The 15796-nt window shown below is 38.5% G+C and overlaps 1 protein-coding gene across 1 annotated transcript in view; it reads left to right on the top strand.

The window, feature by feature from the left end:
- The window catches only part of LOC138316639 (ATP-dependent DNA helicase Q4-like), a 280275-nt gene that overhangs the window by 255979 nt on the left and 8500 nt on the right, over positions 1 to 15796 (top strand). Inside the window, exons 21-22 of the mRNA XM_069258313.1 lie at positions 3504 to 3672; positions 7412 to 7598. Of these exons, the coding sequence (XP_069114414.1) occupies positions 3504 to 3672; positions 7412 to 7598 (356 nt within the window). The remainder of the gene's footprint in view (positions 1 to 3503; positions 3673 to 7411; positions 7599 to 15796) is intronic.

Below are 15796 nucleotides of genomic sequence, written 5' to 3' on the forward strand. Positions count from 1 at the left end.
TATAGGTAGTTATGTACACGGTAATTATACTCCGAGTGTGATGGTGGTGTAATTATTTATTATTCATTGCTCCTATTGTTTTAGATATTCTATAAGAAGGTCTAGAATGTGCACGCGGTTTGTTTACTGTAGGAAAACAAGCAGAGCTAGTAATAAAGAGAAAGTTTCGTATTTCAAATTACACGGTTTTTTTATTTACATTTGTAGTTGTCGGATAACGTAAATGATCTGTAAGAAGAAGCCGAAGCCCATGTATTGTTTTAGAAAATGACTATGTCATATAATGTCACCGGCATCGACTGATCATCGTGTAATTAGACCATATAATTTGATTCTTGACGTAACCGGAAGCGATCGGTCGTATGTAGGTTGCAGACGAGAACATCCCCAAGAACATTCACGCAACTAACTAAACTATATTTATAAGCGGTAACAAAGTCAAGTTTGCTGTAATCCATTCCTTTTAAACGTATGATTTTCTCTTTTGTGATAACATTCACATTAACAATCAATATCGGTCGGTTTTAACGAACACTAGGCATACATGCGGTGCACTAATGTAAAAAACGACTTCCGATCGATTAAATCCGGATCGTGATGATCGGTATTCGGTTCACTTCTCCAAACCGAACCCTCTCTAAACCGGCCGAAATTATATGCACCGACCATGATCGGTTTCGGGAGGTTCCACTGTACATGTATTATTGGGAAATGCATGGTTGTGACTGACATGCTTGATTAACGCATTGTACAGCTCCCGTCATCTCCACTACACGGCTGCCTGTCATGACAATAATTATAATTGAGGTGTATTCAGCATCACTTATCGTGTTTTCCCAGCTAGTTTTTACCTCATCCCAATTGCAATCTACCCCCCCCAGAATACGGTGCACGGTGTACCCAGGCTCTCCAGCATGTATGTACATGTATCTCCTTTACATAAAAGACTGTGTAAATATTGTGATTTTAACGAAAGAGAAACTGAATCACATTTTTTATGGGACTGTGTCTTTTATAATGAAGAACGGCAAAGACTTTTTAACAGATCTAATAGTATTAATAATGACTTTTTAAAGTATAGTTCTGATGAAAAGTTTTATTTCTTGATGTCAAACAGTGAAATGCAGTCGATTTTAGCTAGTTCTATATTCAGTTTTTTTAAAGAAAAGACGTTAAATTTCTTTTTAGTTACATGTACATATTGTCAAAGCTATAACGTGTACTACATCGAATGTTTATATTTTTAACAGTGTCTCGTAAGTCATTTAGACTGGACATTTTAATTCAAATATATTTTATTGTATGTTTGAAAAAATGTGTGACACGTACTCTAATAAAATAAATTATTATTATTATTATATATCTAATAAGAATGGTATTCTATGTGTTTCAAATTCATAAACCTATATGATTTTTAAACGGTAAAGTATATTTTGTTTGTCTTAACAAACTTCCATTGTAACAATTTCTAAAAACTACATGTACAAAGATAATACTGCCCCATTCTCATAAAAGCCGTGCAAACACAGAAGGCAACGATTCTACCCTCTGGCTATATCTATCGATGATCCGTGAGGTACCTTTATAACTGGATACTGGCTTACCTGTATTTTGACAAGTTATAATTATTGGACCATGACGCAATATACGGTCAAGATAACTTGCGGGGTCGGGCATATTGTGTTTACTGGTAATTAAGAATCAAAACAAGCTGAATTGGGTACTTGTAGGTAGGCTAGCCACCAATAAGTGGAGGACGTCACATAGTTTGAAGTGGATTTAATTATGCATGGTCTTTTATAGACTTTCAGTTTTTAATAAAGGATACGTAATTAAACTCTTTTTACGTACATTACACTTAGAACTTAAATTAGAAAAGAAAAATAATATACAACTGTATATATATTTTAATGAAAGACGATCTAGAACAGTATCGCTAGATAACTGATTGATATGCATCAAATCTTTTTTTATTTAAAAGCTATGTATCACCCGGTATATGATTGTATTACTTACATTGTATAGTTTTTTATGAAATAAAAAGTGTCTCAAAAGCACAATAAGACTGGTTTATGCTGCAATTCACAGTTGTTTTTGACTTGTGAAAATGCTTGTATTTCATGTAAATGATATATATATTTAATGCAATCTACCTATAATACATTGACTTTTGAAAACGTAATATATTTTAGATATGAAATGGAACCTACAGATATAAAATCAAATAGACATATACTTAATGAACATAAATTTATCTTTTTTACTTTTGCAATGAAAAGGTTTTATTAATTAATGTAGCAGAGATGTATTTACCAAGAAAAATAAAGTATAGTTATATATACTGTACACTTCATTGTAGATGTTGTAATTAAAAAAATAAACTCTAAAACATTATAATTATGTATTCTTTTAAATTGAAGAATGTATTCCCCCGATTCCTAGCTACAACACATCAACTTGTCTGTCTAGGTCTGAATGTACCTGGACACCATGTCCACCCGTAGTGGACACCGTGTGTTCACATGTAGTGCACTCCGTGTCTACCTGTAGTCTAAATCTTGTGCACTCCGTGTCTACCTGTAGTCTAAATCTTGTGCACTCCGTGTCTACCTGTAGTCTAAACCTTGTGCACTCCGTGTCTACCTGTAGTCTAAACCTCGTGCACTCCGTCCGTGTCTACCTGTAGTCTAAACCTCGTGCACTCCGTGTGCACAAGGGTGTAACCTTTAGTCTACTACCAACTGTAGGTACCATGGGTGAAAACATGTTTTCAACTTTTTGTTCGGCCTAGAAACCCTGATATTGGGTCTGTAGAATGCTGGGGTGAGAGTCTTTATTGAGAAATAGTTAAACCAGTTACAACTTATTTTAATATAATGTAGCTGTTTTTACCCGTGCAATTTAGTATCAATATAGGGGTTTTGTGATCCAAAATGACATGGGCAAAGTATGATTTACCTTTGATTAGTCCCACCTTCCAGTGATTATGACATCACAGAAATTACATCAAAAGATGACATTTTAATCACTGGAAGACAGGACTAAACGATGGTAAATCATACTTACCAACATCGTTTTGGGATCTTGAAACCCCTGTATTGTGACATCATTATTTTGTTATAGAAATTCTACATTGTTTTCTCTTTTTAGAAAAAAATTTATGAAGTTTCACTCGTAAACATATGAAGTCACAATAAATACCTACCCACAAGGACAGATAACTCTGGATGCTAATACAGAAACCATGTCTTTTGATGTCAATGTAATGTTTAAAAATGTCCGAGTAGTGTCTATATTTCTGACTGTAAATACCAAGGTCTGATGATCAAGGCATTTATGAAATAGGAGTATTAAACAGTGATAACAAGGAGTATTAATTAACAGTGATAATGAGGCATCATTTATGTAGTAATAACTTGAAATGTACACTTAACAATCCTATTAAGCAAATGACAGGATAATGCTCAGGGGAAATTTAGTTATATATACTGTTTCTATTGTAGTGTCCACCAGTTGCCGTGGCGATAGCCAGAGCAAAGAAAAATGGAAAGACCTTCAGTGACACTAACAGTCTATCCTTCTCGGTCATCGAGGTCAGTGACTGTATGGGTTGGTCATCTGGACCAGTCAAGCGGGAGCTTAAGACACTTGCTTGGGACTTTAATCGGCCAGGTACTTAGTTCAGTGCACATGGTGTATCGCTGAATCTAATCTGTTATATAATTTTGTCTCAGCTTTATGATACAGAATTGTATTAACAAATTAGATATAACATTATATAAAACTGTATTCTATGACATTAACATATTTCACAATTTCGCTTCTGTTTCTTATTTTTATACTGAGAATGATCTTGACCTTGATTTGACCTCGTCCTGATTTCTCAGAACGAAAACCGCAGACTTCAATAAAAACTTACAAGAGGGCTTATGTAGGCTTAGCTTGTGAACCAATCATATTGATTATTATTGATAAGATTGGTTGAAATAAAAATAAAAACTTTCTTCTATGTAATATTTGACTGAATTTTTTTTTTATTTTTGCTGAAGTTAGTTTCTAGAAATCGAAGCCTAGAGTCATAAGGTGGATATCGTCGATGAAGCAGTAAACACTTACTCTCCCAGAACTCCTGGTCTTGATTTAACAGGAGTCTGGATATAAATCTGTCGCTGCTTCCTGTGTTATAATCCACTTAGAGTTTGGACTAGTGAATCTTTTCTGAGATAGTGTGTGTTATTTTGGTTTTATCAATTTATTTATCTTTGTTGTTGATTCTTTATTTTGATTGTTAATTGATCCATATTTTAATTACTAATCAGTAATATGGATTTACACAGAATATGGATTTAGTCTCTTTTTTCCATTCAGGTTCTCTGCAAAAGTTTAAAAATTTTGAAGACTTGAAATACAAACAATATATCAACCTAATAAGCAGAGACGAGACAATTTGTTCTTTGGTCATTGTCATTTTTATCTTTGTCCAGACAAGATGGCAATTTTCCTGTATACATTGTCAAATTTGTCTTTGTCCAGACAAGATGGCGATTACTCTCAGATGTCCAGTAATCTGCTACCTTTTACAACTCAATTTGCAGGGTTCATGCCAGTGGTCGGTCGCCAATGTCGCATTTTGCGAAAAAATATTTTTACAGCAAAAATAATCAGTATAATTTCAAATTAATTGAAATAATAAATTTCACAATTAATGTTATTATTACTCACTTATTTTACTTCTTTTGATTTTTTAGAGATATAATTATTTAGGGATTAATTGAAGAATATCTGTGATACAATATGAAATTCAATTAATCAATGTTTGCATTTTTTAACACAAAACAAAATGCTGAGAAAGCCTTTCTACTAAATAATACACCCTGTTAAATGAGCCTTTCATTAAGTGTTTGTTTAATCTTTCCGAATAGTTATCTAAAAGTAAAATTATTTATTGGAAAGGGAGATAATTCTTCATTTTTTAACAAGAAAATTTACATTTTTTTTGGCTCCAACAAATCTTATTTGGCATAAGAAATTTCACTTTGGCAAAAAATTTGGCGACAGAATTTTTAAAGCTGGTGTGAACCTTGATCTGTGTCCTTGAAAACAGGCATTAGTTTCCTTGGTGATTTGAATTTGACCTTGATCAGCTTTTATTGGACCAAGATATTAAATTCTATTACTTCTGATTAAATTTCAACTTGAGAGACAAACATTTTCTCCCTATAATAGATGGGAAATCCTATTAGAAGGGAGTCTGAATGGCACAAAGATTTGATGTAGCAACAATAGAAGTAACAGTTTTATTTGGTCTACATTCACACAATACAATAAAACAGATTGGGTGATTGGTATTGGAGAATTCTACTGGACAAGCCAGATTTATTCTAATTGAAGTAGTTGTAACAGAGACACTTTAACATTAGATTTATGTTGCTGTGATATTGGTGTGCCCTTCCATCTGTGGTGTAGGCTGAGCTTTACCGGTCACCAAGTAAGCCAGCAATGACATTTCTGTAAATCAGTATCTTGCTACAGGGAAAAACGAAACCCTCACTTCTTTGTGCCTTACTGTAAGTTTGTCTCATGAAACCAACAATGTATACTGCTCATTAAAATTCATGACCTTACTATAGGCTTCTTTTGTTCAAAAGCAAATTGTATTGAAGTACACTAGAGCAGTCATTTATTGGCTTATATAGACTCTTATCTTACTGCTGCCTTTTTCTTAGAGATTTTTTCTTCATCTTTTCTTTTAAGCAGAAACAGGATAAGAGCCATCATGTCGAAAATCCATAATGGCATGACAAAATTGCTGCCTCAATTTGACATTTTGATTTCACTTTTAGACATTGATATCTACCAAAATTTTGTATTTTGAGTTCAATTTTAAAAAAGCATCATAAACGTAATTTTTTATTACTCTCAAAAGACATTCAATGAAACTCATCTTGAAAATTCTATTTTTGATTACCAAGGCTAAAAATGTTGTGGGTGATTATAACATATTGCCTGGTTATAACACATTGCCTGCATGGTTATAACATGTTGCCTGGTTATAACACATTGCCTGCTTGTTTATAACATGTTGCCTGGTTATAACACATTGCCTGCTTGTTTATAACATGTTGCCTGGTTATAACACATTGCCTTCATGGTTATAACATGTTGCCACTAGCCTTCTACCTTTATGTTGATCGCAAGTTTAACTAGAAATATCATAATAGACTCGTCTAGTCTTTGATTTAGAAGAGCCTAAATGTGTGTTTAGAGGTGAATTAACATCCATGTAGGACAGTTACCAGTGACTAGGTCAGTGGGTTTTTTCTGGTTACTTCGGCTTTCCTCTAGATCCTAAACCTGTCATGTCCTTGATGACCCTTACTTTTAATAGGACATTAAACAAATAGATTATAAGTGTTCTGGTGTTCTCTTTGTCTACCTTGGTTAGTATGTTTCCCGCTTGATATACCTTCAAGTTAAAAGGGGTATAATGGAATTGAGTTGTTTGTCTGTCTGTCTGTCTGTCTGTCTGTCTGTCGACACAACTTTGTCCAGAAAACTCCTCCTAAACTACTTGACAGATTTTGATAAAATTTGGTAAACAGACCCTTGACATAATAGTTGAGAAAACTATAGGGTTATGCAATGTCCCCTATTAATGGAGTTGTTGCTGAATTTGTGGGGTGGGTGGATGGGGTATTAGTCATCCACTCTGGCGACAATTCTATTTAAGGTTACCATTATAGATGAAAGTAAAACTTAGTTTTGCAACAAAAGATCTACTCACAGGTAGATTTCATTTATCATCTAGATGCCTTTAAATTCTTCAGTCTAATTAGTCAGTTAGGAGCTAGACTAATTCTTAGTGGGATTCAGTCGCATGACCCAAGGATTAACCCTAAGTCATGTGACTGAATCAGGCTGGCGTACACCAACTCGTAGTGTCCTCTGTCATGGTTGAGTGCAGGTCTAGACACCGAGATGCAGAATCTTTGTCTAGAGCTCTGAAGTTCTGAGTCCCAGTCGAGAGGTAATGCTGGTTCATATGTGCTCCCACCGGTGAAGTTCCGAGACACTTTTCGTGGGAGATCTCTCACTTCGCCTATATATGTAACTAGACAATCTGCACTCTGTATGTGATAAACTACTACTGTCCAAAGTCTTAGTGTTGTACTCTGGAGCCACTAAGTGTTAACCTTATCTCTCCTGTGTGTATCAAATTTGACCTTGTCATAATTCATTTACCTTTGGCTTTTTTTGCAAGTGCATATTGTATCACCAGTTTATTTTGACCTTTGACCTTGTTATAAGGTTATATTGTCTCACCTGTTTTTATTAAACTGTTGACCTGGTTATTAATGCATGCTGTCACACCTTTGACCTTTTAATGAGTACTGTTTGATGCACATTACAGGTACAACAGGCCCAGTCAGAAGTGGAGTACTTGTAGAGTTTTCTGACCTTGCATTCCACTTCCGCTCGCCTGGTGATCTGGATGACGATGAGTTAGACGATGTTCTTCAATTTCTACACGACAGGGTGCAGACGCAGGAAAAAACTGAGATACAGCAACTCAAATACCTCTACAACACTTTAAGAAGGTAATGTAACTATGTACAATGTAGCTAAAATATACACATGAAAATCTCTACAACAACATCAGGGGCCAAGAACCACCAATACCTCTACAACAACCTTAAGTGGTAAGTACCCCCAATACCTCTACAACAACCTTAAGTGATAAGTACCCCAAATACCTCTACAACAACCTTAAGTGGTAAATACCCCCAATACCTCTACAACAACCTTAAGTGGTAAGTACCCCCAATACCTCTACAACAACCTTAAGTGATAAGTACCCCAAATACCTCTACAACAACCTTAAGTGGTAAATACCCCCAATACCTCTACAACAACCTTAAGTGATAAGTACCCCCAATACCTCTACAACAACCTCAGGGGGTAAGTACCCCCAATACCTCTACAACAACCTTAAGTGGTAAGTACCCCAATACCTCTACAACAACCTTAAGTGGCAAGTACCCCCAATACCTCTACTACAACCTTAAGTGATAAGTACCCCCAATACCTCTACAACAACCTTAAGTGATAAGTACCCCCCAATACCTCTACAACAACCTTAAGTGGTAAGTACCCCCAATACCTCTACAACAACCTCAGGGGTAAGTACCCCCAATACCTCTACAACAACCTTAAGTGGTAAGTACCCCAATACCTCTACAACAACCTTAAGTGGCAAGTACCCCCAATACCTCTACAACAACATTAAGTGATAAGTACCCCCAATACCTCTACAACAACCTCAGGGGGTAAGTACCCCCAATACCTCTACAACAACCTTAAGTGGTAGTACCCCCAATACCTTTACAACAACTTAAGGAGGTAAATGCCCCCCAATACCTCTACAACAACCTCAGGGGGTAAGTACCCCCAATACCTCTACAACAACCTTAAGTGATAAGTACCCCCAATACCTCTACAACAACCTTAAGTGATAAGTACCCCCAATACCTCTACAACAACCTTAAGTGGTAAGTACCCCAATACCTCTACAACAACCTTAAGTGGCAAGTACCCCCAATACCTCTACAACAACCTTAAGTGATAAGTACCCCCAATACCTCTACAACAACCTTAAGTGGTAAGTACCCCCAATACCTCTACAACAACCTTAAGTGGTAAGTACCCCCAATACCTCTACAACAACCTTAAGTGGTAAGTACCCCCAAGTACCCCAATACCTCTACAACAACCTTAAGTGGTAAGTACCCCCAATACCTCTACAACAACCTTAAGTGGTAAGTACCCCCAATACCTCTACAACAACCTTAAGTGTAAGTACCCCCAATACCTCTACAACAACCTTAAGTGGTAAGTACCCCCAATACCTCTACAACAACCTTAAGTGTAAGTACCCCAATATGTAAGTACCCCAATACCTCTACAACAACCCCAACCTTATGTATACCAATACCTCTACAACAACCTTAAGTGATAAGTACCCCCAATACCTCTACAACAACCTTAAGTGGTAAGTACCCCCAATACCTCTACAACAACCTTAAGTGATAAGTACCCCCAATACCTCTACAACAACCTTAGGTGGTAAGTACCCCCAATACCTCTACAACAACCTCAGGGGGTAAGTACCCCCAATACCTCTACAACAACCTTAAGTGGTAAAGTACCCCCAATACCTCTACAACAACCTCAGGGGGTAAGTACCCCCAATACCTCTACAACAACCTTAAGTGGTAAGTACCCCCAATACCTCTACAACAACCTTAAGTGATAAGTACCCCCAATACCTCTACAACAACCTTAAGTGGTAAGTACCCCCAATACCTCTACAACAACCTTAAGTGGTAAGTACCCCCAATACCTCTACAACAACCTTAAGTGGTAAGTACCCCCAATACCTCTACAACAACCTTAAGTGGTAAGTACCCCCAATACCTCTACAACAACCTTAAGTGGTAAGTACCCCCAATACCTACCCCCAATACCTCTACAACAACCTTAAGTGATAAGTACCCCCAATACCTCTACAACAACCTTAGATGGTAAGTACCCCCAATACCTCTACAACAACCTTAAGTGATAAGTACCCCCAATATCTCTACAACAATCTCAGGGGGAAAGTACCCCAAATGCCTCTACAACAACCTCAAGTGGTAAGTACCCCCAATACTTCTACAACAACCTCAGGGGGCAATTACCCCCAATACCTCTACAACAACATCAGGGGGTAAGAACCCCAAATACCTCTACAACACCCTCAGGAGGTGAGTACCCCCAATAACTTTACAACAACCTCAGGGGGTAAGTACGCTCAATTCCTCTACAAGCACCTCAGGGGGTAAGTACCCAAATACCTCTTCAACAACCTCAGGGGGCAAGTACCTCCAATACCTCTACAAAACCCTCAGTTGGTAAGTACCTCAATACCTCTACAACACCCTCCAGGGGCAAGTACCCCAAATACCTCTACAACACCCCCAGAGGGTAAGAATCCCAATACCTCTACAACAACCTCAGGGGGTAAGAATCCCAATACCTCTACAACAACCTCAGGAGGTAAATACCCCCAATACCTCTACAACAACCTCAGGGGGTGAGTACCCCAATACCTCTACAACACCCTCAGGGGGTAAGTATGCCCAATACCTCTTCAACACCCTCAGGGGGCAAGTACCCCAATACCTCTTCAACAACCTCAGGGGACAAGTACCTCCAATACCTCTACAAAACCCTCAGTTGGTAAGTACCTCAATACCTCTACAACACCCTCCAGGGGCAAGTACCCCCAATACCTCTTCGACACCCTCAGGGGGTAAGTACCCCAATACCTCTACAACACCCTCAGGGGGTAAGTACGCCCAATACCTCTACAACACCCTCAGGGGGTAAGAACGCCCAATACCTCTACAACAACCTCAGGGGGTAAGTACGCCCAATACCTCTACAACACCCTCAGGAGGTAAGTACCCCCAATGCCTCTACAACACCGTCAGGTGGTAAGTACCCCAATACCTCTTCAACACCCTCAGGAGGTAAGTACCCCCAATACCTCTTCAACACCCTCAGGTGGTAAGTACCCCAATACCTCTACAACACCCTCCAGGGGCAAGTACCCCTAATACCTCTACAACACCCTCAGGAGGTAAGTACCCCCAATGCCTCTACAACAACCTCAGGGGGTAAGTACCCCAATACCTCTACAACACCCTCAGGAGGTAAGTACCCCCAATACCTCTACAACACCCTCAGGAGGTAAGTACCCCCAATACCTCTACAACAACCTCAAGGGGTAAGTACCCTTAATACCTCTACAACAACCTCAGGAGGTAAGTACCCCCAATACCTCTACAACAACCTCAGGAGGTAAGTACCCCCAATACCTCTACAACATACCTCTACAACGTCCTCAGGAGGTAAGTACCCCCAATGCCTCTACAACAACCTCAGGGGGTAAGTACGCCCAATACCTCTACAACAACCTCAGGGGGTAAGTACGCCCAATACTTCTACAACAACCTCAGGGGGTAAGTACGCCCAATACCTCCACAACAACCTCAGGGGGTAAGTACACCCAATACCTCTACAACAACCTCAGGGGGTAAGTATGCCCAATACCTCTACAACAACCTCAGGGGGTAAGTATGCCCAATACCTCTACAACACTGCAGTCAGATGATCAATACTCAAGAACCTAGCCAATGTTTTTGAAAGTGTGATACAGTTACATAAAGATAAAATTCAATTTGCTGTCAGTTGATAGGAAATAGAATTTCTCTTTTTTAAAGGATTAATGTATAATATGTGATATTTATTTTTAAATTTCAATCCATATTTTGTGCCAAACCGTAATTCCATTAAGTGAAGAGGCTAGTATGTGTTTCTCTGTAATATCTGAAGTATGTATGGCTTCTAATTGATTTTCATGAAAACCTATATTCATTGCTATGTATTTTGCGAACAGTAATTGAATAAGACTGCTGGAATATTTCATACAAGGCCACATATGTATCATATGTTGGGAGGGTTGTAGAAAAATATTAGAACCACGAAAAGGAATAGATGCCACTAAATTATCAAAGAAAATTTTTTTTATTGGACCACACATCTTTTATATTAGAAAGGTTTGAACCAGAAATGTAGGAAGGATATAGGTACATTATCTGGTAAACAGTATAATTTTCTTGTAAGGGGAGGGATAATGTGTTATCATTAGCCATTGTGTCTTGCACCGTCAATATTGACCAATCGCCAGGTAGTATGTGGCCACATATTGTACTCACAACAGCATACACAATACAAACATATGAAACCTTCAAAAGGAATGAAATAGGTGACATTTTCAGAACAACATTAGACAGAATCCATTTCTCTAGTACAGAAAAATGGCTGGATTTTTATACAATGTGCCATTAAATTCTCTCCACTATGCTCGTCAATATTGAGCAATGCACATGGGTACATAAAGTGCATTGTGCATTCCTAACCCTCAGGAGAACATTTCGGTTGCTATTGCGACTTTACACCAGGCAAATATTTATAAAGTGCTAAAAGCATTGCATTTAAAATAAACTCAGCTGTTAAGTATTGTCTATAAAGTAATTCGGAAACAGAAAGAATCAATTTGTATAAAATTTTCATGTTTAGAAATGGTGAAATGAAATCAAATGTGAAATATGTTCCAAACTGAAAGCTATTGTAGAGTGTTATTGAAGCTAGAATGAATCTCTAACGTTAGAAATGTATCCCAGGGAGCAATTGAAATTATACTAATTTTTTAATATCTTTGTTGTTATAGCAAATTCAAAAAGAATTAAATATTGATATATTCACTGTTTATAAAATATATAAACGTTAAGGTTTGTTCAGTTTTGAATTGTAAGTTGCTACCACAAATAGAAAAGAATTTATATTCCATTTGATTTTAAAGCTATATATCTATGGATATATTCTTGATCGATGCTTATTCCTACCGTATTAAACCAGTTATAGGCCCAATAAGGTTTTCATGATATTTCCAAAACAGTGAAACTTGTCTAAACCATATGCTACCAGGAGAAGCAAATTTGGCCTATATAGCCAGAATGCTGGATTATAAAGGTATTAATTACATTTACTATAAATCAGAAGGAAAATACAGTTATGTCAGAAAAGACAAGTTTCTAGATTAAACATTGTTCAGATTTTACTGTACTGGGATGAGCTGCCTATATAGCCAAGATTACAGGTACTAAAGGTATTCATTACTGTAGAAGGAAAATACGGTTACGTCAGAATAGACAGGGATCTGGATTAGACAAGGGCCGAGTTTGACGAAGTTATACTGTATAAACAGGGAACTGGATAAGACAAGGGCTGGGTTTGACCAAGTTATATTGTATATACAGGAATCTGGATAAGACAAGGGCTGGGTTTGACCAAGTTATACTGTATAGACAGGGATCTGGATTAGACAAGGGCTGGGTTTGACCAAGTTATACTGTATAGACAGGGATCTGGATTAGACAAGGACTGGGTTTGACCAAGTTATACTGTATATACAGGGATCTGGATTAGACAAGGACTGGGTTTGACCAAGTTATACTGTATAGACAGGGATCTGGATTAGACAAGGACTGGGTTTGTACAAGTTATATTGTATATACAGGGATCTGGATTAGACAAGGGCTGGGTTTGACCAAGTTATACTGTATAGATAGGGATCTGGATTAGACAAGGGCTGGGTTTGACCAAGTTATACTGTATAGACAGGGATCTGGATTAGACAAGGACTGGGTTTGTACAAGTTATACTGTATAGACAGGGATCTGGATTAGACAAGGGCTGGGTTTGACGAAGTTATACTGTATAGACAGGGATCTGGATTAGACAAGGGCTGGGTTTGACAAGTTATACTGTATAGACAGGGATCTGGATTAGACAAGGGCTGGGTTTGACAAGTTATACTGTATAGACAGGGATCTGGATTAGACAAGGGCTGGGTTTGACCAAGTTATACTGTATAGACAGGGATCTGGATTAGACAAGGGCTGGTTTGACCAAGTTATACTGTATAGACAGGGATCTGGATTAGACAAGGGCTGGGTTTGACCAAGTTATACTGTATAGACAGGGATCTGGATTAGACAAGGGCTGGGTTTGACAAGTTATACTGTATAGACAGGGATCTGGATTAGACAAGGGCTGGGTTTGACCAAGTTATACTGTATAGACAGGGATCTGGATTAGACAAGGGCTGGGTTTGACCAAGTTATACTGTATAACAGGGATCTGGATTAGACAAGGGCTGGGTTTGACCAAGTTATACTGTATAGACAGGGATCTGGATTAGACAAGGGCTGGGTTTGACCAAGTTATACTGTATAGACAGGGATCTGGATAGACAAGGCTGGGTTTGACAAGTTATATGTTAGACAGGGATCTGGATTAGACAAGGCTGGGTTTGACCAAGTTATACTGTATAGACAGGGATCTGGATTAGACAAGGGCTGGGTTTGACAAGTTATACTGTATAGACAGGGATCTGGATTAGACAAGGGCTGGGTTTGACCAAGTTATACTGTATAGACAGGGATCTGGATTAGACAAGGGCTGGGTTTGACCAAGTTATACTGTATAGACAGGGATCTGGATTAGACAAGGGCTGGGTTTGACCAAGTTATACTGTATAGACAGGGATCTGGATTAGACAAGGGCTGGGTTTGACCAAGTTATACTGTTAACAGGGATCTGGATAGACAAGGCTGGTTTGACCAAGTTATACTGTATAACAGGGATCTGGATTAGACAAGGGCTGGGTTTGACCAAGTTATACTGTATAGACAGGGATCTGGATTAGACAAGGGCTGGGTTTTGACCAAGTTATACTGTATAGACAGGGATCTGGATTAGACAAGGACTGGGTTTGACAAGTTATACTGTATAGACAGGGATCTGGATTAGACAAGGGCTGGGTTTGACAAGTTATACTGTATAGACAGGGATCTGGATTAGACAAGGGCTGGGTTTGACCAAGTTATACTGTATAGACAGGGATCTGGATTAGACAAGGGCTGGGTTTGACCAAGTTATACTGTATAGACAGGGATCTGGATTAGACAAGGACTGGGTTTGACCAAGTTATACTGTATATACAGGGATCTGGATTAGACAAGGGCTGGGTTTGACCAAGTTATACTGTATAGACAGGGATCTGGATTAGACAAGGGCTGGGTTTGACCAAGTTATACTGTATAGACTGGGATCTGGATTAGACAAGGGCTGGGTTTGACAAGTTATACTGTATAGACAGGGATCTGGATTAGACAAGGACTGGGTTTGTACAAGTTATACTGTATAGACAGGGATCTGGATTAGACAAGGGCTGGGTTTGACGAAGTTATACTGTATAGACAGGGATCTGGATTAGACAAGGGCTGGGTTTGACCAAGTTATACTGTATAGACAGGGATCTGGATTAGACAAGGGCTGGGTTTGACCAAGTTATACTGTATAGACAGGGATCTGGATTAGACAAGGGCTGGGTTTGACAAGTTATACTGTATAGACAGGGATCTGGATTAGACAAGGGCTGGGTTTGACCAAGTTATACTGTATAGACAGGGATCTGGATTAGACAAGGGCTGGGTTTGACCAAGTTATACTGTATAGACAGGGATCTGGATTAGACAAGGGCTGGGTTTGACCAAGTTATACTGTATAGACAGGGATCTGGATTAGACAAGGGCTGGGTTTGACCAAGTTATACTGTATAGACAGGGATCTGGATTAGACAAGGGCTGGGTTTGTTGATTGACAAGGTGGTTTAGTTATACTGTATAGACAGGGATCTGGATTAGACAAGGGCTGGGTTTGACAAGTTATACTGTATAGACAGGGATCTGGATTAGACAAGGGCTGGGTTTGACCAAGTTATACTGTATAGACAGGGATCTGGATTAGACAAGGACTGGGTTTGACCAAGTTATACTGTATAGACAGGGATCTGGATTAGACAAGGGCTGGGTTTGACCAAGTTATACTGTATAGACAGGGATCTGGATTAGACAAGGGCTGGGTTTGACCAAGTTATACTGTATAGACAGGGATCTGGATTAGACAAGGGCTGGGTTTGACCAAGTTATACTGTATAGACAGGGATCTGGATTAGACAAGGGCTGGGTTTGACCAAGTTATACTGTATAGACAGGGATCTGGATTAGACAAGGGCTGGGTTTGACCAAGTTATACTGTATAGACAGGGATCTGGATTAGACAAGGG

Source organism: Argopecten irradians, chromosome 2 (genome assembly GCF_041381155.1).
Source record: "Argopecten irradians isolate NY chromosome 2, Ai_NY, whole genome shotgun sequence".
Lineage (NCBI taxonomy): Eukaryota > Metazoa > Mollusca > Bivalvia > Pectinida > Pectinidae > Argopecten > Argopecten irradians.